The sequence below is a fragment of the Prunus dulcis genome, chromosome 3, assembly GCF_902201215.1.
Source record: "Prunus dulcis chromosome 3, ALMONDv2, whole genome shotgun sequence".
Lineage (NCBI taxonomy): Eukaryota > Viridiplantae > Streptophyta > Magnoliopsida > Rosales > Rosaceae > Prunus > Prunus dulcis.
The window spans coordinates 7,368,445-7,389,228 of record NC_047652.1 but is presented as its reverse complement, the minus strand read 5'-3'; the positions used below and the strand labels follow the sequence as shown (position 1 = coordinate 7,389,228).

The 20,784-nt window shown below is 37.4% G+C and overlaps 1 protein-coding gene and 1 pseudogene across 1 annotated transcript; one reads left to right on the top strand and one right to left on the bottom strand.

The window, feature by feature from the left end:
- Positions 1-13,712: 13,712 nt before the first annotated feature.
- On the top strand, positions 13,713-15,180 carry LOC117621426 (annotated as a pseudogene).
- Positions 15,181-19,030: 3,850 nt separating this feature from the next.
- Positions 19,031-20,353, bottom strand: LOC117621427 (mitogen-activated protein kinase kinase kinase 18-like). Its single transcript, XM_034351896.1, has one exon. The coding sequence runs from the start codon at positions 20,237-20,239 to the stop codon at positions 19,160-19,162; it is 1,080 nt and encodes a 359-aa protein (XP_034207787.1). The 5' UTR covers positions 20,240-20,353; the 3' UTR covers positions 19,031-19,159.
- Between the last annotated feature and the right edge of the window lie 431 nt (positions 20,354-20,784).

The following is a 20,784-nucleotide window of genomic DNA, read 5'->3' as shown; positions in this document are numbered from 1 at the left end:
TGTCTTAAACTTTGCCCTTATTATTCACATGTTCTCACTCATCTTTGTTATGCTTTAACATTGAGGACAATGTTCAATTCAGGTCTGGGGGGGAGGTTTTCAATTTTTGTTGTTCATTTGTGTTTTTCATTTAAAAAAAAAAATTTATAAAACCAATGCTATGGAGCTGCCATTGAGATTTTCATATCAGAAATTTTACACTTCACAAAGCTTTTGCTCTTAGAATTCTGGTGGCTAAAGTACCATGCTCAGATTCTTGAAGGAGAATAGTGGAGACTACCCTAGTGAGCTATTTCAAGCCTAATTGCTTTCTTGAGAGGGTTTAAAGTGTTTCTATTCCTCATCTCTACTTATTTTCTTCAATTCACTCTAAATGATCTCATTATTCCATTTTGGTTGAATACTGAGGATGATTCTCTTTTCAGATATCAGGTGCGTGCTCTCACCCATGAATGAACTCATTGAAGTGATGCTAGGCTCTGCGTGTATAACCATTTTATGTGCTTTCTTTTCACCCTACCCATTTGTGTGTTCCATCAGCTCTCTTGCAGCCAAACACTACAAGCCTTTTTCTTCTATCACCCTCATAATTCCCCTAACTTTGTATCTCAATCAGAGATATTTAACCTATTATAGCCATACCCTATAGCTTAGAAATATACCAAGGTGTGCCAAGATGAAGTTTGAAGCAAGGAGGTTGCTGCCACATGCCCAAATGTAAATTGGTGTGAATCTATGCAAAAAAAAAAAAAAAAAGATAAAGAGAAAGTGTTTCGATTTGATCTAAATGTGAAATATAAAGTCTATGCCAGATGATGCTATGAAGTTGCAGCCATACCATTCTAAATCAATGACACCTTGCAGATCAATGAAGAATGCAACCTTGGTATGTTCTTAAGTTAGTTGTGTTCCTTCCAATTCTTCCACTTCCCTTAACCTTAGCCTTTCATTACAACCTTGTGAAAGACCTAGCTGATCTTTGAGGATGTATTCATGGGTGCTGGTATGTATGTGTGTATCTCTACTCTTAGTATTTGATTCCCTTCATGAGATCTAACCAAATATTTTGCGTCTATTTCATATACTCACTTATGCTTGTTTGAGAGAATAAAACCATAGGTTCTGAGTGATTGAGTGCTAGATGTGAGAATTAGAGTTGAAGCATGTTCTTCCTTCAAGATTTGAGTATGTTTACTTTGAAGCCGTGTGCCTTTGAGCTATAGCTTCCACTTTACACACTTATTGATCATCTATCTTGGCAACTCTATGGTGTTGGATGCATGATTAAAGTTTTCTTTCATTAGTTGTTTTCAAAGTTAGTTTTCTAACCTTTTGGTGTTAGAGAGTCAGTAAAGCGTTTGTGGGTATCGTTTCTGTTAAATCCTCAGGAGACACAACTCTTCCGATTAGGGATGCCGAGAGGTTTAAAGGCTTGTTGCATATGCACATTGCAATCGAGTTACCTACAGAAGTGGTTTAGTTAACTTCTTGTTTTGTTTTCAACTTTATTCTCTTTTGTTTTGCTCGAGGACTAGCAAAATCTAGGTGTGGGGGTATTTGATCAGTTCACAATTGTATATCATTTTGTACCCTTCTTGCTTATGATTTGGTTATGTTATTGAGTCAAACATGTGCTTTTAATCCCTTTTCTGTTTATCATTCAGTTCATTGGGCTCTAGGTAACAATGGTGTCTTTGGATAAGAAAAGATGCAAAATGGTGCAAAAACGAGCAGACTGGGTTAGCAACTCATTTCGGCCTTAACATCTTTCTCTGAACTTGGATTGGCCCAAATAATATGTAGTTGGAAAGATGAGAGTCTGAACTTCAAGATGGACTACTCAAATGCATCAGATAATTAAGTTGAGCCCAATTCGTGAGCCCATATGCACACCAAGCTCAGAATTGCAGTTTCCAGTTGTTGAGCCTTGGATACTTTCTTTGAGCCATGTGACTCACCACAGCTTTCCTTGACTTTAGACCTGACATGTTGAGCAATTAAGGGAGGTCTTTCCAGCAATTAAGGGAGGTCTTTCCAGCAATTAAGGGAGGAACATGTTGAGCAATTAAGGGAGGAACATGTTGAGCAATTAAGGGAGGTCTTTCCAGCAATTAAGGGAGGTCTTTCCTTGACTTTAGACCTGACATGTTGAGCAATTAAGTGAGCAATTAAGGGAGGTGTGTCAGCTACTCAAGTGCAGAGGAGTCACTCCATTCACCAATAATTCACTCCAGCCATCCTATATCACTTCATTCAGCCCAAAATCAGAGAAAAACAACTCCAACAAGCCTTCCTTCCATTTCCTACGAATTTGTTCTTTCTCTGCCATCACCAACCACCCAAACTCATCCCAAATCACCTCTTTAGTTGCCATACTCTAGACATGAGAAAGTTCTTGGAGTAGCATTAGAAGTGGATAAGCACTTGGAGAAGCCTTGGAAACCACAAGCAACTTCAGAATTGGTTTTCTCTACTCTTATTGCATTCAATATGTTTTCTCATTTTTGCTAAAGTTTCATTTCCATTATGAGTAGCTAAATTCATAACTAGGGCTATGATGTAACCTAACATGAATATTCTGGGTTTATAAGTTGAAGTTTTGAGTTTCAAGTTTGATTCATGATTCATATTCCTATTCTTTATGCTTATCAGTTAATATGCTTGTTTGGATGATTGATCACCATTAGAACTTGTATATTAGCTACCTTGGTTTGAATCAAGAGTAGACACCATGCTTTGATTTGAATTGAACTATGAATAAGAAAAGTATGTATGGACATTCGACAACAGGGATTAGATACATGCTTGGTTGTTTAAATTGTTCTTCTATGCTTAATGGGTTCCTAATGCTTAATTTAGATTAGACAACAAATGATCAAGTTAGGGAATTAGGAGCACAAGGTTAGGACCAGACACCATGGCCTAATCATACTTTAGCTAGAATCAATCTTTGAATCCGAATGAGACTTGTCACTTGACCCCTTATAACCCAGAATTGAATTGTTATGGTGAATCGAATGCCCTAGTCTCCCAATCTGTTTTCCAGCCTACAAAAGTACTCTTTGTTACATTTGTTCACCTTGCTTTTGTTTGAAATTTCGTTTTGCCTCATTTGTTCAACAATTACAACCACTCTTGCTTTAAATTCTGTTTTAGACTTAACCTCCTACTTTCTTGAATTTGGTAATCTAAGTACATAACTAATTTTAACTTCTCAGTCCTCGTGGGTACGACCTCTTACTTGTCTTGCTATACTACTAATTGGCCCGTACAATTGCGAGTTAACATTTTAACAACAATCGCAATCGGCAAGTTATGGCTGACCACGGCAGGATGTCAGGCCGTGTTCGGCAGATCCGCGCCAATCCTGGCAGGTCTGGGGAGGGGGACGTCGATCGGCATAAATCTGGCGGGTCAGCGGGACGTCCTCCTGCGAGCGAATCCACGGCACTTCGTGTCCGGCGTCAGAAGCCGGTGAGCGGCAGTCAAATTGCAGCAGGACTGGATGTCCGTAGACATCGGTCCAACTCTGGGTAATCACCAAAAATGAATGGGTACGAGGTGTTTTTAAAATAAATTCCTTTAGAAAAATCTGAATAATAACTGAAATCTCAAGTTGTGCTGCTGTCTCATCTGATTCCAACCTCAACCTCTGTTTCTATAACTTGTAAATAAGCAGCACAGACTTATAGAACTGTTACTGTACTGATCATGTTCAGAACCGTAATAAAACTTACTCAAGATCAAATAAAAAAATTTATCCAATAAATTCATTTCAAAAAAACTTATTTATATAAAATCAATATAAACTCATTTATAAAACTTATTTATATAAAATCACATCAAATCATTCATGAAATCTGATTTATGAAAGAAAGTCCACTCACAAATGGTCCGAGCTACTTCGACCCTTCGAAGGTCTCCTTTGCAATCCTGTCGGGCTCCTGGTGCCTTACTCGATTGATTTGGTGGTCGGAAGTGAGAGAACGAGCTCCCAAAAATTTTCAGAAAAACTGTTGGAACCGGCCTGTTTCGTGGTAGTTTTCGACTACTGCAGTAGCGGATGGAGGCTGAGGAGGGGCAGGGCTGATAGAGGGAAGTGAGGTGGTTCGTTTGGGACCGGTATTGCCTGAAACGGTGGCCTGAGTTGGGAGAAATCGCTGTCTAAAGTTGGCTGGTCGAGATGGTTCGAGAGAGAATGCAGCTGGGTTTATAAAAACTGAACTTCGAAATATTTACGATTCTGCCACTGAGACTCTTTTGACCATAACTCCTTCGTTACAACTCCGATTCGGGTCTACTCCGTGTCTACGGACTTGTTTCGCCGTGCTCTACGCAACGGCGTAATCGGAATTACCAAATTCTTTCCCGATCAAAAAGTCAACTTTTTTCCTATTAAATAATGCGAGGGTAAAATTGTCTTTTTGCTAAAAGATATTTTCCTTACTTTTTTTAGATATTTTCTTTCTTTTTAGATATTTTGTTTTGGGTTATTACAATCTACCCCCTTATAAAAATTTCGTCCTCGAAATTTGCATCTCTGTGATTCCAAGCGGGGGAAGGATTACTCCTGCATCTGCAACTCAGGTTACTACACTGCAAATACCACTGAAAGCTAATTACTTTCCTTTCCAAAATCCGATACAGTTAGGATTGACTCTCTTGCTTCCTTAAATCTCACTATACCTTCCTCAGGCGATAATTATTGAGAATACTTATCTGAAGATCCTTCTTCTAGTATCTGTATAACTTCTTGCCAATCCTGGATTACTTAAAGTCTTTTTCTGCTTAATTCAATCAGATTCTTTATTTCCTACAATTCTTCCAGATTTCAATGAACCTTGCTTAACATTCTTTCTTCATACTGGGGTGATCCATACTATGTCTCGAGTAAGGCATCTATTGGAGACATCGAATCCAAGGAAATCCAACAACTGTCACTTAAGGCATACTCTCAACCAGCATCTTTTTACTCAAATCATTCTGAAACTGTAGTACATTATGTCTTAATAACCTTCCCACTGAGACTCTTTTGACCATAACTCCTTCGTTACAACTCCGATTCGGGTCTACTCCGTGTCTACGGACTCGTTTCGCCGTGCTCTACGCAACGGCGTAATCGAAATTACCAAATTATTTCCCGATCAAAAAGTCAACTTTTTCCCTATTAAATAATGCGAGGGTAAAATCGTCTTTTTGCTAAAAGATATTTTCCTTACTTTTTTTAGATATTTTCTTTCTTTTTAGATATTTTGTTTTGGGTTATTACAATTGGGGCCATGAAGTGGCAGCGAGATGGGCAAAATAATAAATTTTAGCTCAAAAATTGGCATTTGCATGGCATGGCTGGTTCTTCAATATGCATGAAATATCCATACTTGCCTGCTTGGTCGTAATCGTTTTGTTTTTCTTGGCAAGAAGATTAGCATGGTTTAGGCAACTACTACCTTGGTCATATATATATATATATACATACATATATACACATATTTAAACGTAACGATAAGCAACTTAAGGATAACCAGTTAAGAGTCTTCGAAATCACAGCCAGGTCTTTCCCGGGAAGGTTGGAGGGTCACAATGGTCCCGCTTAAAACCCAATCTTCGTAGACACCGAGGGTGTCGCCTTGAAAAACTTTCCTAGACACTGTAATATCGAAGTTTACTCACTGGGGTTACCAAAAGTTGGCTTATTTTGTGGCATGACAGAGAAGATAAGGCTTGGTTGAATTTTAGCCCAAAATAAGTTAGCTTGCATGATTGATGTGCTTGAGTGGCTAGACATGCTTGATTCAGCATGGTTGTGGTTTGCAAGAGTTGCATTAGTTTTATATACTTGATATTGGCTTGCATGCTTGGTTTTGACGTGTATATTTGGTATTGGCATGTATTCTTGGTATTGGCTTGGATGCTTGGCATTGGCGTGTACGCTTGGCATTGGTCTGTGTGCTTGGTATTGGCTAAAGTGACATGGTTTAATATAGCTTTTGAGTTATTTACCATGGTGGATGTGCTTGAGTGTTTGGGTTTTGGCATTTATGTAAGGACTTTTTTGTTCCAGCAGCTACAGATGGGTCTGGGCTACTGTAAAGAGCAAGTGGGTGGAGTTGCCCCGTGTCTGAGTTCAAGAATTAGGCCCCAAGGATGCTTCGAAAGGTTCGTGGAGCCTTAGGAAACACCTTGGTTTCCTTTAACAACGAAACCAACAGTTTCTTACAGATGAATATCTTGGTTTGGCTTGAGATGCTCGTGGCATAGAAGCTAAGCATTCATGAGTTTAGCATTAGAGAGAGAGAGGGCTTGGATTTCTCATGAGCAGAGCTTCAAAGTAAGAGGAGATGGAATTTTGAGAGACAAAAGAGAGGAAAATATGAGGGTGAAAGAATAGGTGGTTTTAGTAAATTTTCGGCAGCTTGACGAAAGCTTCTTTAGGCTCTTGAGCGCTTTGCCAGAAAAGAAAATGGGAAGGGAGAGCTCGAAATTGAAGAGTTCAAGTAGTGAGAAGGGATGCTTACTCTCTCTGGATGTGGTTGTGGATGTAAAGAATCGGTTTCTCAACCCTTAAGTGCATCCTAGCCATCATGAAAAGATTCAATTTGCATGAGCTAGTAGCATGACATTCTTGGTATTTGATTGAATCATGGTGCGATGAACTTGGGGCATCATTTTGCTACAATGGTGACCATTTGGCATGATGGTGCATGGCTTCTTCACCCTACAACTCTTTCTTCTCTCTTCAAGATTCAAACCCATGGGTACTGTGCATCAGTATATAAGTCATATTTCGGAAGCTCGGATAAGAAAATTTCCTTGATGAAAGTTGTTCATCTGCTCCAGTACTATAGCCTGTAAAATTTGTAGAATTTGTCTAATGCCTCAAAGTTGATATGCAGCATCTGTTTTCATCCATGGCTTGTGAGTTTCTTGTAGATTTTGCTTCTACATGTGTTCTTTTTTTAATTTATGATGCTCGGATGATCGCACTTGCTTCACAAAATTTGCTCAAAATTATGTTGTTTATAACATATCCAAAATTGAAGATCATCCAGCCATTGTAGTTTGCCTTCATTTTTCTGAAGCATGTCCTTGAATTGATGTTGATGATGCCTTGGTTTTGCCTTGAGGAAGAAGAGGAGGGAAAAGAAGCCGAAATGGACTAGATGATGATGATAAGGAATTTATGGATTTTTTTTTTCTCCTGTTTGTCCTCAAAGTTTGAGACAACTTAACTTCGACACTTTTGACAATAAATTGACTAGTTCTATTTACCACTTCTTCATAAATAAATAAATAATTGTTGTAACTTAAGACTTTTGTTTTAGGAACCTCGACGTACGAAGGAACTTTATGAATCAACAAACATAAAAGAATGGGAAGATCTAATGCCTAACCCCGGTTACAAGCATCAATTAGAAGAGAATCATGATTAATATTGTTGTAACTTAAGACTTACAAAAGGCAGAGAATGGTAAAACATTTGAAATAACAGAAAATGCCATTGGTTAATGCAAACATGGGTTATTGACCCAAATGGTCTCCCAAATATTGCTCGAATTTTATTTTGGTCTACAAACTAAATTTTTCATTTCAATAGTCCTTCAACTCCCTATTTAGTATCAAAATGGTCATACTGTCAAAGTTCATCAATATTCCGTGAAATCGAGGGGCAAAATCGTCAAAGTCTATCTATCCCTGCAACTCTCCCGATTCCTCTCTCTATCAATTATTGTATTGAACACTATTACTTCTCCACCATAGAATGTGGTCATTTGTGCCTTTAGAGGCTCTCTTGGGGAAGATTTCTTCACATTGACACAGATGAACAAGCTATAATGAGCCTAAGAAATACTTCACATATAAGTTATAATAGACCTAGCTATATGTAACTTCCTACTTCTCCATGTGCAATAAACTGAACAAAATCATTTGCTGCAACAATGCCTTTAAATTTACAGAAATTGGATCTACGGAACCTCTTCTATGGGAACAGAGGAGCCAAAACCAGTTTGTTGAGGGAACAAATCCATGGATTTAAAGTCTCTAAGAGTTGTTGGCACATTCCTTGAATTTTCCAGAAATGGAAAGACATGGGTGGAGCATTCTGACGAAACATCTCAGGTGTCCTTGTCCATGTAGCAGCATCAACTCAATGAATCAAATACTATCTTAGGAACTAAATAAGAAGAATTCTAAAACCCTTTGGTAGACAGCTACTGGAAACATAAATTTTAAGGGCAGATTAGAGATGGGTATTCTGAGTTTAATTTTGGGTTTTTGCAATTTTGGAGTTGGAACTTCAATTATGCTTGTGATCGGGTATTACCGCTTCATCTACTTCCAGCCAACTGATGTCATGGTTGACTCTATCTTCCTTTCTTGTTCTCCAATTTCCTTCCTATTCATTGCTAATTCTGCTTTTGTGATAGGATCTATCTAGCTGGGAGAGGAGGTAGTGGGTTCTTGAGAAGTTTTTGGTGGGAGAGGAGGCTTGTGGAAGGGGGGAGAGAGAGAGAGAGGGTTTAGGGTGGTGGTGAATCACATCTCTTCTTTGTTCCTGGTCCTCCAACTACATTAAGTATTTATGGTGAGATTCAATTTTTAATTTTTTTAATTGATATTTTAATTAATATGGACAGTTTTACCCTTAAATTTAACATTAAAATTGACAGACTTTGACCATATGACTGTTTTGATACCAAATGAAGAGTTAAAGGACCATTAAAATGAAAAATTTAGTTGGTGGACCAAAATGATACTGGGGCAATAGTTGGAGGACCATTTCGGTCAACAAAATATCAAATATTAAGAATTAAAATTATTAATTAAATGAGGATAATATGGTAAATTCACACTTTTTCATATTTTTTTTAAAAAAAAATCAAATTATGAATCCTATTTTTATAGAATACAACTATACATTATCTTTTTTAATTCCAAAATAAGATAATGGGTCCTATTTTTATGGAACACAATTACCCGTTATCTTTTTTTTATTCTAAAATAACAAATCTAAAAGAATCAATTGGCATACGCGCACAAGTGTGCCAATGGGTAGTAGTTTAGTAATTGTTGTAGTTTAAGAACAATAACTTAATTCTGTTACTTTTTTTGTGAGAATATGAAGGTAAAAAGTCCCATTTTGAAAAGTTGAGAAACCTAGTAAGGGCTTATAAGGAGTTGAGCTACTCTCCCCCATTGCCAATTGGTTTTGGGGTGGAACCTCAACTTCATTTATGGTATTAGAGCATGTTAGCCCACGTGTGAAAGCCCAACGGCCACACGTACTCCACGTCACCCAATATGTGTTGTTCACTTGGTATGCTTGAAAATTCACCACACATGTGAGGGCATATGAGAATATGAAGATAAAAGTCTCACATTGGAAAGTTGAGAAACCTAGCAAGAACTTATAAAGGGTTGAAATACTCCCCCCATTGCAAATTGGTTTTTGGGTGGAACCTCATCTTCCTTCATTTTTTACATAATTATCAGGTGAGTGAATTGGGATTCTTGTAAGGGTAAAAACACCACAGACACTAGTGTGCTAATTCTATATAAAAAGTTTTCATAATTAAGTTTTTGTCCTTAAATTTCAATAATTAGTAAACTACATGATTCATATTGTAGCAATTGAATTTAGAGTGACCAAAGTGGAACTTAATCAAACTACAAAGACCAAAATCATAATTTGAGTTGTTACATTATGACTTTGTATTTGAAATACAAATATTTGAATTGTTTTCTAGTTGTTGTTGGTTTTAGTCGTCTATTGTTTAGGAGAGGCTTTCTGCATCCATTATATATTACTTTTTTCATGCTTTTTGTGATTTTTTTTTTTTCTTCTTCTTACTTGAACTACAAACCTTTTGTGTTTCCTCAACATTTTTAGTTGCAACACACATCTCATAGCTACACAAGATATCTAATTATATTTCTGTCCAAAAAAAAAATTCATATATAATCATATTTATTTTCCAAATCCAATTATGCCCTCAATTATAAGTGAAACCTTGAATGCCACAAACATTTTTAGTTTTATTTTTATTCTTGTCCTAATAGTTTAGGGCACTTTGGAAAGTTTGTATAATTGTGAGAAAAATTGGACTTTAGGCTTCCTTTGTTGGACTTCATTTAGTTTCGCCTATGTCTAAGTTGCTAGTTATTTCTTGTTTGGTCTTTTCTTTGGAGTTGGGTTCTTGCTTCTTTTTCCTTTTTTGCTTTCAACATTTTTTTTTTCATTTGTTTACAAATTAAAACTGAAAAATTAGAAACTGTAAACTGAAATGGTTGTAAACTCGCCTAAACTGAACAAGATCAATCACTGGTACGTATTTTTAGGTATATTAGTGATTTGTCCCTTGAACTTGTATCTAACTTTCAATTAATCCTCTATCTTTTTTTTTAATAGAAAATTAAGGATATGAATTCTCTTTTTTTTCCGCCAATTTCCCCTACCGTCTAAATCCTCAATATTTCATCAAATTTTCAATTAATTTTGTTTTAAAATTATTTGTTTGGAAAAAAAAAATTGAAGAAAAAGAAGAAAATTGACCACCAAAAAAAAAAAAAAAACACTGAACTAGCAATCCTATCGCCCCCCCTCCACCAGCTCTATCTCCTCCAGCACATCAACCCCATCACAACACAGCTAAAACCCTAAAACCCAGCCAAAAAAAAATTTCCCCAAATTGAATGAGTCTTTGTTTGAGAAAGGCATGGAAGTACTGATATGGAGGTGGAGGAGATTCAAGCCCAAGCCTGTAAGTTCCCAAGAATTGGCAACGGCAGCAGCAGAGCCACTAACCCAGCTGCCGACGATGAAGATCAAGACCCATCGTGCCTAGCCCTCAAGAGGACTGCCACTGCAGACGCCGACAACTGCTTCAGTGGGTGGCACTACTCCCGTATCATCCACGTCTCGAGGGCCTCCGGCTACAAAGATCTGCACAACAAGGTGTGGACTTCAAAGGGGCTCAGAGACCCATCTCCATGCGAGATCCACCCCTAGACCGCCTCCTAATGCCATCATACATACAACCACCCCATCCCCACCCGAAACTGATGCTAGTTTGGGTCTCAAGGTAGGTGAGAGAAGGTTGTGCAATCTAAGAGAAAGTGCCATTCTTGATAGTTTTTGTTTGCACAGAGAGAGAGAGAGAGAGAGAGAGAGAGAGATGGCAATGAAGAAAACTTCAGATGAAAGGAAGGCGTTGAAATATTTGAAAGGCAGATGGGGAAGAAGACCTCATCTGCCCAAAAATAGAGCACAACCCAAAGGAGCCCATGAAGCTGACTATGAGCCCATCTCAAGATCAAACCAAGGCTGAGTCATGGTTGTTCAAACCAAAACCTGGCAGTGTCTTCCCTGTGAAGAAGAGGTTAGTGAAGAGGATGATGTTTGATCAAATTGTCCAATGCTTTTGCTCTGTTTCAGATTATTCTAATAGTCCTCAGCAACTGCTGCTGGAGCCTCTGAAACCACCACATCATCAAACCCCAACAAGGTCATCAACAACCACGTTTACCGAAGCCCACCACCACAGATATGGAATGATTTTCTGTTTCTGTTTCTGCTGCTGGAGTATTTCAATTTTCTGTTGTTAATTTTATTTTATTTTATATTTATTTTTAATGTACAAAATGACTATTTTGCCCTCATTTTTAACAGCAAATTGAATGAAATGTTGTGTATTTAGATGGAGGGGGGAAATTAACAAGAAAAAAAGTTCGCATCCTTAATTTTCTTTTAAAAAAAAGAGTAAGGGGTTATTTGAAAGTTAGGTACAAGTTTAGAGGGCAAATAACTAGTATACTCTTATTTTGATATTAGATGTATAGTATTCTCATTGGCTAATAACCAACCAAATAAGGATTTTTAATTTGAATTTTGGTAGAACTTTGAAGTTATTGATTTTTGGGTTGTAATTATTAATTTATTAGTTACTAAACTTTGAAGTTTGATGGCATATCAAATTTTAAGATGATTTGATGTGCTAGAAAATTAAAAATAGGCTTTTTATTACAAATGATCCTTTACATTTACCAAATTATTGCGAATTGTCCTTCAGGTTTTTTTGTGACACTAATAGTCCTTCAGGTTATCATCCACCCATCAAAATAGTGCTTCTGTTAGTTTATGTTAAAATTGAAGTTAAACTCACGTGCTCATCCTGCTTTTTGAAATATAATCTCATCATTCCACTCAACCTTCGACCAAATCCAACTGTTAGAACCCTTTCCCTCCATTTCCTCATTGTTCTTCCATTTTGGCACCCCTATAGGATATAACCAACCAAAAAAAGTAAACTTTTGAAGAAATCGAAACAATCCAAGCTCAAGAGAAAGACCAACAATGGAGAACTCCAGAGAAAGACCAAACTCATGGATCAATTTGAAAAATAGAAGTCCTGCAAATTCATTATTCATGGCACATCAAATACAGAGTCCTCAAAAAACTATTGAACCACATCAGTACTCAAAAAACCAGTGCACCACATCGAAGACATCAATCTTGAGCAAGTCCTAACACAATATATCAAAATGAACTTCCCAAATCCTAACACAAAACATCGAAATGAACTTCCCATACAATACATCAAAATGAACTTCCAAGTCCTAACTCAAACTCTCCATGGTGTTCCTCTTTTTGCTGGGTTTGTGGTTTCGTGCCTTGGTTTGATGAAGAATGTTGTGAAAGAGGAGGCTGTGAACCCACTCTTGGTACCGATGTATGAGATTGTAAAGTTGTTGTCCTGTTATGGCCTCCTATTGCCACCTAAACATACTAATATACTAGTAAAATGCCAAAGAAAATGATATTATATTTTGACCATAGAAAAAATGACATATGAAAGTGAAAGAACCTTTAACTGTTGTTTCCTTTGCCTAACTGGCTTATCTTTGGGTTCCTTTCGCCCAATTTGAGGTTGCAAATCAAATCTCAACATTATTATGAATAATATACAAGGTCTCACCTGTTTATAACTTTTTATATTGAAATGAAATGTGCAAAGGAATTTTATACTTGTTTGGTAGCTGTATTTGGGCTAGAGGTCCCACTGGAACCCCAAATAGAGAGGAAGGCCTGATGAGGAAATAGAAGGAAAAGTTTATATACTGCAGTTTAGAGCGTCAAAATGGAGGGCCGATGAAGAAATGGAGGGAAAGGGTTCTGTCAGTTGGGTTTGGTCAAAAAGGTTGAGTGGAATGATGAGATTATATTTCAAAAAGCAAGATGAACACGTGAGTTTAACTTCAGTTTTAACAGAAACTAGCAGAAGGACTATTTTGATGGGTGGATGATAACCTGAAGGACTATTAGTGTCACAAAAAAATCTAAAGGACTATTCATGATAATTTTGTAAACGTGAAGGACCATTTGTGATAAAAAACTTTAAAAATATATAGCAAGCTATGAGAAAAGTTTCTTATAATATGATTGATTTGATTACCTATTTCAGTTATTAAAAAGAGAAAATTTCTCTATAATGTATATAAACAAATATATATTTTCTCAATTGAAATTGCTCATCATATTGCAAGTGCGTCGCTTTTCATAACGGTGACTCTTTGCAGTTGGTTTGAAGGATTGCCTCATATTAATAAAGGTATATTGTTTGAGAATTATATATATATTTTTTATGAACCAATAAATAGATTTTATTTCATAAAAATAAAAAACGTATTTGCAAAAGATTTTTTTGCCTACAATTTTGTCTTTTTATGGCAGCTGGCTAGGTTAGTTTGCTGTCGTTGTCAAAGTAAAAATAAATAAAATAAATAAATTTGTAACTTCACGCTTATTGGCGCACTTAAAACCCGACCGTTGGAGAAAGAAACTTCATTTCCTCAAACCCTAATCCCCAATCGTTCATCTTCCTGTTCTCCGAATCAAGAATTCGAGTGTAGCCGCTCATTCTCAGTTACAATTCCAATTAACCCAAGAAATATTTTGTATTTTCTGTGAAGAACTCATGAAACGGAAGGCAGAGCAAGAATTAGAAGAAAGAGGGAAAAAGCAGAGGATGTGGTGGGGTGATGGAAATCAGTGGGAGAGAGGGGAGATGATCGGAGAAGGAAGCTATGGGTCTGTTTTTCTTGCTTTTTGGAAAAAACCCCTTTGGGAGCTTAATCTAAATGATACACCTCCAGCTCCAGTCATGGCAGTCAAATCTGCTAAGCTCTCTGATTCAGAATCCATTCAGCACGAGGCAGGCATTCTATCTGATTTTATAGGGTCCCCTTTTGTGATTCAGTACTTGGGTGAAGAAATCACAACCATTGATGACACAGGTGAAGAAATATTCAACTTGGCTTTGGAATTTGCTGCTGGAGGAACCCTTGATGGTCTGATTCAGAGCTATAGAGGTCATGGGCTGCCTGAGTCTGATGTGAGAAGCTACACAAGGTGCATACTTGAAGGGCTTATACATATTCACAATTGTGATTATGTTCACTGTGATTTGAAGTCGGAGAACATCCTTCTTGTTCCTAGTGATACTAGCACCAGTGGTAGTTCTAGTTTTGTGGCCAAGATTGCTGATTTCGGATTGACTAAGAGCACTAAAGATGATATGGATGGATGGAGAGGCGCTCCTAGGTATACAGACCCAGATACTTTGATTGATAATGTGCAGAAGCAGTGCCCTGATATTTGGTCTCTTGGTGCTATTGTGCTTGAGATGTTAACAGGCAAGCCCCCCTGGGATGTGGAGCCTGATTCGACACTTGATGATTTCCTGGACATGGTTGCTGGGGAAATAACTCCCAAAATCCCTACTGAAATCTCTGGTTTGGCAAGGGATTTTCTTATGAAGTGTATTGCAATTTGCAGTCAACTCTTGGGAAAAGTTTACCGCTCAAAAGCTCCTACTTCATCCATTTGTACAGGAGCCACAACCATCTGAACCAAGTCATGCCAAGGTGAAGGTGCTTAGCTCATCTTTGGGCTCTGAAGATGGTGCCTCTTGCTTCAAACCAATTGAAGATTACCGCACAAACTCTGCCCCTGTTCCCAGAATTCAGCCCTCACCGGGTTTTGAGATACCAGCTGGACTATAGAAATTGAGGTTCTATTTCACGATACAAACCTTATGATTCTTTATTCTTTTTTTATTTGTAAAGTCGATCGCTTGAAATTATTCATTTCAAGGTCATAACCACGAAATTGTACAAAATTATTCAAACATATATACGAGTTGTTCTTTACTTCTGCCAATCCTGATTTCTTTTCACTTGTATTAGTCCTTATTTTTGTTGCCTGTTTAGAATGACTGAGATTTATCCAAAAGATAGATTGAGTAATATTTGTAACAGTAGAGATCTGATCCAAGCACAAAGAACTTTTTGAGTGGCAAAACTGCTTTAGTTGTACCAGTTGGACCAGTTTTATTTTCTGATCATTCTGGTTAAACCAGTTTTTTGTTTGTTCGAGAACCACAAAGATGCCTACCTTTGTTTGTTTGTTTGTTCTAGTTGTTGTTTACTTATGCTAGTCCTGATTTCTTCTTACTTTTATGAGTCCTGATTTTTGTGTAGTTTTATTTTCTTTAGTAGTGTGTGCAGGTTCGTAGTTGTGAGATTATTATAATTCTGCTTCTAGGATATTAATCAGTTGAATGATGCAAGTTTGTAACTATTATAGCCCTGAGTTCTTTTTATTAGTCCTGTTTTGCCTAATTCCAGAAAAGGAATGGTGTCAGATTGGCTACTTGTACAGTCCCTTGAAATTCCATTGCACACACCGCAAGTGGCAAGTTTATAATTAAGCTACCAGCTAGGATTTAAATCTGATACGGTGTTGGAACCATTTGAATCTTCTGGACTCTCAATGTATACAGGTTTGACAAAAATTTGGAGCAACTCAGGATCTCCTTGGTTTGATAGTTTTGGAATGGGGCAGAATAGTATCTTGGCTTACAGATGTAGTTGGTCCATCATTTTACCATTTGTGTGTTTGTTAGGTCCTTGTTTTGCTAGTTTTGGCTTACAGATGGGTGTTCCCTTCATTTTATTATATACATTCTGGCTTTGTATTTTAGTCTTCCTATTGTTCAGGAGAGACTTTTTGCAGAATCCATTCAATGCCATTTTCCTCTTTTTTTGTGATTTCTTTCTTCCTCCTCTTATAATTTACCATTTCAATTACTTTACTTATGCATAATCCATGTCTAGTTTTTGTTTACTTTAACTAGTCCTAATATTGCAGAAACTGAGGTCTTAAACCATTTGTTCAACAATGCCTAGAATTTAAATACTCATCATCCACTAGTTTGAAATTAAGTCATTTGTTAATCAATTAGAGTTGCTTCTATAGAATCACTGAGATTTATCCAAAAGGTAGATTACATTGTCTACATCTGTCTTTTTTTGGTCGAATCATCTATATCTTTGTCTAAGTATGACTAAACAAACATACTTAGAACTAATAACTAAAACATTGACAAGTAAAAGGGCTATCTGCTTTCCATCGAGGAAGAAGACATGGATGGTGTTTTCTTCTCTTTATTTTGTTTTCCTTTGTCATCTCTATGCATTCTACATTTTGGTCGATCTTCATGCTTCAGCCATTCAACTTTTTCCTTAATGAAATTTCCTACCAGACAATTCCCAAGAAGAATAGGAAGGTTGGCTGCAATGCAGAATTGAGTTAGCTCTAGCATTGTCAATATCTATCTATCTTTGTGCAATATATATGTATTGTCACATACTAAAAACAGGCTAACCATCATGACTTTAGGTATGGGGTGATATCCTGATGAATTCAAATATCTGACTTTTAGTTCAATACCTTGTTTAGCTCGGCCCCTGACTACAAAAGCATATGCTACACTGTGTGATGTGCTGGAACTTTTTGTTTCACTTTTAATTATCATAAATTCACTTGCCTTTGTTCAAAGCATAAGAAAAGTTGTATAGTTAGGAATTTGGCCTGTATAGAGTTGGCGTTTTAAAAATTACAAAGATGATAGATGTCTTTGAGATTATATGAGACTAATTTGTGGGTTCTTTTATTAGTGGAAGGGAGGCCGTTGTCCCTGTATATCCGGGTAAAAGCAATGTGGTATGTGTAGCATTTGATCAAAATTGATAGACATTGTTGGCTAAATTCCTAACAACTTAACCTTGGAGTCTCTTGACCAAAAAAAAAAAATCTGAAGTCTTAGTAGTTGTCTAATATGGCGTCAGAGGACTGGTTGCACAACGTGATGAGTTTGAAACCTCCAACCCCATTCCCTTGTTCTTTGTTGGTTTGCAAGGTGCAGTAGCGGGTGGGGCTATACCTATATGTTTCCATGTGTCCTATCTCTTCACTTCTCTACTTACAAGATGAGGCTGCACGTGGGGGAGGGTGTTAGCTAGACACCCATTCCCTAAAAATTTAAGCTTTTTGGTCCAGTGCTTGTTTACCAGTTCTAATGCAGTAAGATTGATATGACCAGCACAGCAAAGTGTTAGTTGCATACAAAAATGTAATATTTCGAACAAGGACAGTGCACAGCATTTATTCCGAGTTACGTACACAGTCGAATGATCTGACTGAATCTTCATGACAAGCTTAAGTTTTTATTATGGTTTAAGCCTTTACTTCTCATGCATTTTTATTTTCTGAATACTAGTAGCTCAAGTATCTTGTAGGGTGTCTTAACCAATTTATTGAAAATTTTCGACCATTGTTCGATAAAATTTTACAGGTCACTGGGGCTGCCTGGTACTTGTTAGCTGTAGAGTGCTATGACACATGCTGGCGGGGAGGCTTGTATTGAAATTAAAAAATGTAGGATAAACTACTTGTACTGTGGCACTTGTGAAAATGTCCCAGGATACAAAGAATGGTCAGATATCAGAGTGGATGTTCTTATTAAGAGCTGCACCGCTGAAGGTGACAATCCACCATTTAATTTTGGAATCTTTACAGAGGCTATAAGTTCAAAAGGTCATTGCATCCACAGAAATTTTCTCCAAATTTTTGTTCTGCTTGAGGTATTATACTCTGATATATGTATGCTATAGCTGATGTTCTAATTCCAGGAAAAAGTGAGTAATTACACCATTCTTTTTATTTATACTTTTTTTTTTTCCTGCTGAGATTAGTTCAACTTCATTTTCACATTGCAAGCCTCCTTGCTGTTACTGCCTGTGGTGATGATACCACAGACTACAGATGAGTCTCCATATGGTATGCATAAGATTACAGGCTACCACAGACTACAGAAGGTTACAGGCTAGCTAGTCTAGTAGCAAGAGCACCCTGAGCATGTTGATGGATATAGGGCCCCTGTGGTTCAAATCCTAGTAGCTTATAAGCTCGAAACATAATGAGGCAGAGAGAGGCTGAAACAAGCTTCATTAATGGTAAAGTAATGAACCAACTGTATCACTAAGTAAATTGAACAAGTAGAAGAAGAGGAAGAAATAAATCACAATTATCTGGAAAAAGAAAAATGAATTCGATTCTGTAAAAACAAGAAAGCCTCTCCTATAAACATAAAAGACCAAGGCCAACAACAGATATAAAGCAAGTCAAAAACTAATCCAGAATGTAACAAGCATCAGCTATGGGAAAATCCCTTGCATAGCAGCAAGTACCAACCAAAACAGCTGTTTTAATAAGAAGTAGCAAATCAAATAAAGTGTACACTCATTAGGGAGAGTGAATCTGCATCAGAAATTGGACAGAAACTTGAGTGATTGCATAGTTCTGTCATTATAAACTTGAAGCTTTGAAATGGTTAACTGCAATTAAGGGATAGTTAAGTGAGCAATCTTCCACCATCCCGGAATTAGGCCAAGCAATAAAAGGACAAATAGTCCCAAATTTGCTGCAAATCTTTGTGACACTGCAGAAGCAGAGTCTAGATTATTGAAATAAGTCATTAGTCATCTGATCTAAATCCTAGTAGCTTAATTAGGATTAGGTCGCAACTACTGGCGTGTGCACCTTGTTAGAGCTAATAAAGCACAAAGAAATCAGGGCAACCAAAAGTAAACACAACTCAGTACGAACAAAAGTAAACAAAAAACCAGGACAGAAATTTTGAATCACTTTGAACAGTTCCGTGTTGATAAACTTGAAAAGAATAGTTTCAAGTAAGGGACTTTACAATTCAAAAGAATACAACAACAAAGAACCTAACACATTTGTACTGAGTTTATCACATCAAACAAGAGCAGCAAGTATCTCAAAACCAGGTGGTGGCGGAATTCTGCGAACAATGGCAGAGCTTGCGTGACAATCTGCACTTGGTTTGGAGCCATCTGCATAGCCTGAAGATGAGCAAACCACCTTCCCCTTTGTATGATGAGCTGCTTTCGATGGCTTTGGCCGTACAACGAATGGATGAAGCAAGAGCTTTTCAGCGGTCAGCCTTTCGCAAGACCTCATGGCAAGGCAACTCTTAAGAAAATCCCTGGCCACACCAGAGACTTCAGCAGGGATTTTGGGATTACATACGTGATCAAACATATAGTGGAAATCTTCAAGTTCACAACCAGGCTTTAAATCTGAGAAGGACTTGCCGGTTAGCATCTCAAGTACGATACAACCAAGAGACCATACATCAGAGGGCGGCTCCTGCTCACTATCATTCAAGGCTTCTGGGGACAGATACGTAGGAGTGCCTCTCCATTGACCGTAATTCTCCTTGGTTTTCTTAGCCAATCCAAAATCTGAAATCTTAGCCACACAACTACCAGTACTAGTTGCAGGATTTGGTACAAGCAGAATGTTTTCCGGCTTCAAATCACAGTGAACATAATCAAACTTGTGAATATGCTTAATCCCTTCAAGTATCGACCTCGTATACCTTCTAACTTCAGCTTCAGGCAATCCATGACCGTTGGATTTCTCAATCAGATCACCAAGAGTTCCTCCAGAGGCAAATTCTAGCAACAAGTTATAGACCATATGATCACCACCCTCTTCACTGGTTGTGATTTCTTCACCAAAACGCTCAATGACAAAAGGGCAACCCTTAATATCCAACAGAACCTCTGCCTCATGCCGGATTGACTCCGAATCAGAGACCTCTGCCGATTTCACGGCCATCAATCCCGGAAAGTTTAGCATGCTACCAAACTCACCCCTTCTTGGGTTTTTGGGAGTGGCAAGAAAAACAGAACCAGAGCTTCCTTCTCCAACCATCTCCCCTCTCAGCCAGTGCTCTCCATGACTCCAAATCCTCTGTTTTTTCTTTTCTTCAAGTTCTTCAAATTCTTCTTGTTCGGACTTTCTTTTCATGGTTTCTTTTCCTTCGCAGAAACTTAGGAAATTTTAATTTGTTTGGTGAAATGTAAGGTATTCGTTTGGAGAATCAGCAGTGTTTATATAGGATAGGGCACATGAATGTGTCGGTTTAGGGTTTGAGGAGAAGTAGGAATCCTAGTGTGTACTGGATTTTCTTTCCAACGGTCAAGTTTTATTTGATTGGTTTGAATTGAGACGTGAACACCAAGCTAACTCAAACCACGACGAAGTTATCTCTTTTGGAAACTTATTAAGAAAGAGAACGGAAAAATTGGAAACTTATTAAGCAAGGAAAGAATAAAGCCGGTGAATACTTATCTACTAATACAAGTACGGAAAACAGACAAGAAATGTTTCTAACTAATTAAAAACAAAAATTCTTAAATGATTCATTAATGTTATAAACCAAACAATTACTTTTTGGGGCTTTATCATATAAGGACAAATAGAAAGACACCAAGACAAAATTGTTCAGTCCCTCAAACAACTCTTGGGTGACTGTCTAACAGTGACATAAGAGTTCTTTCATATAATTGTTA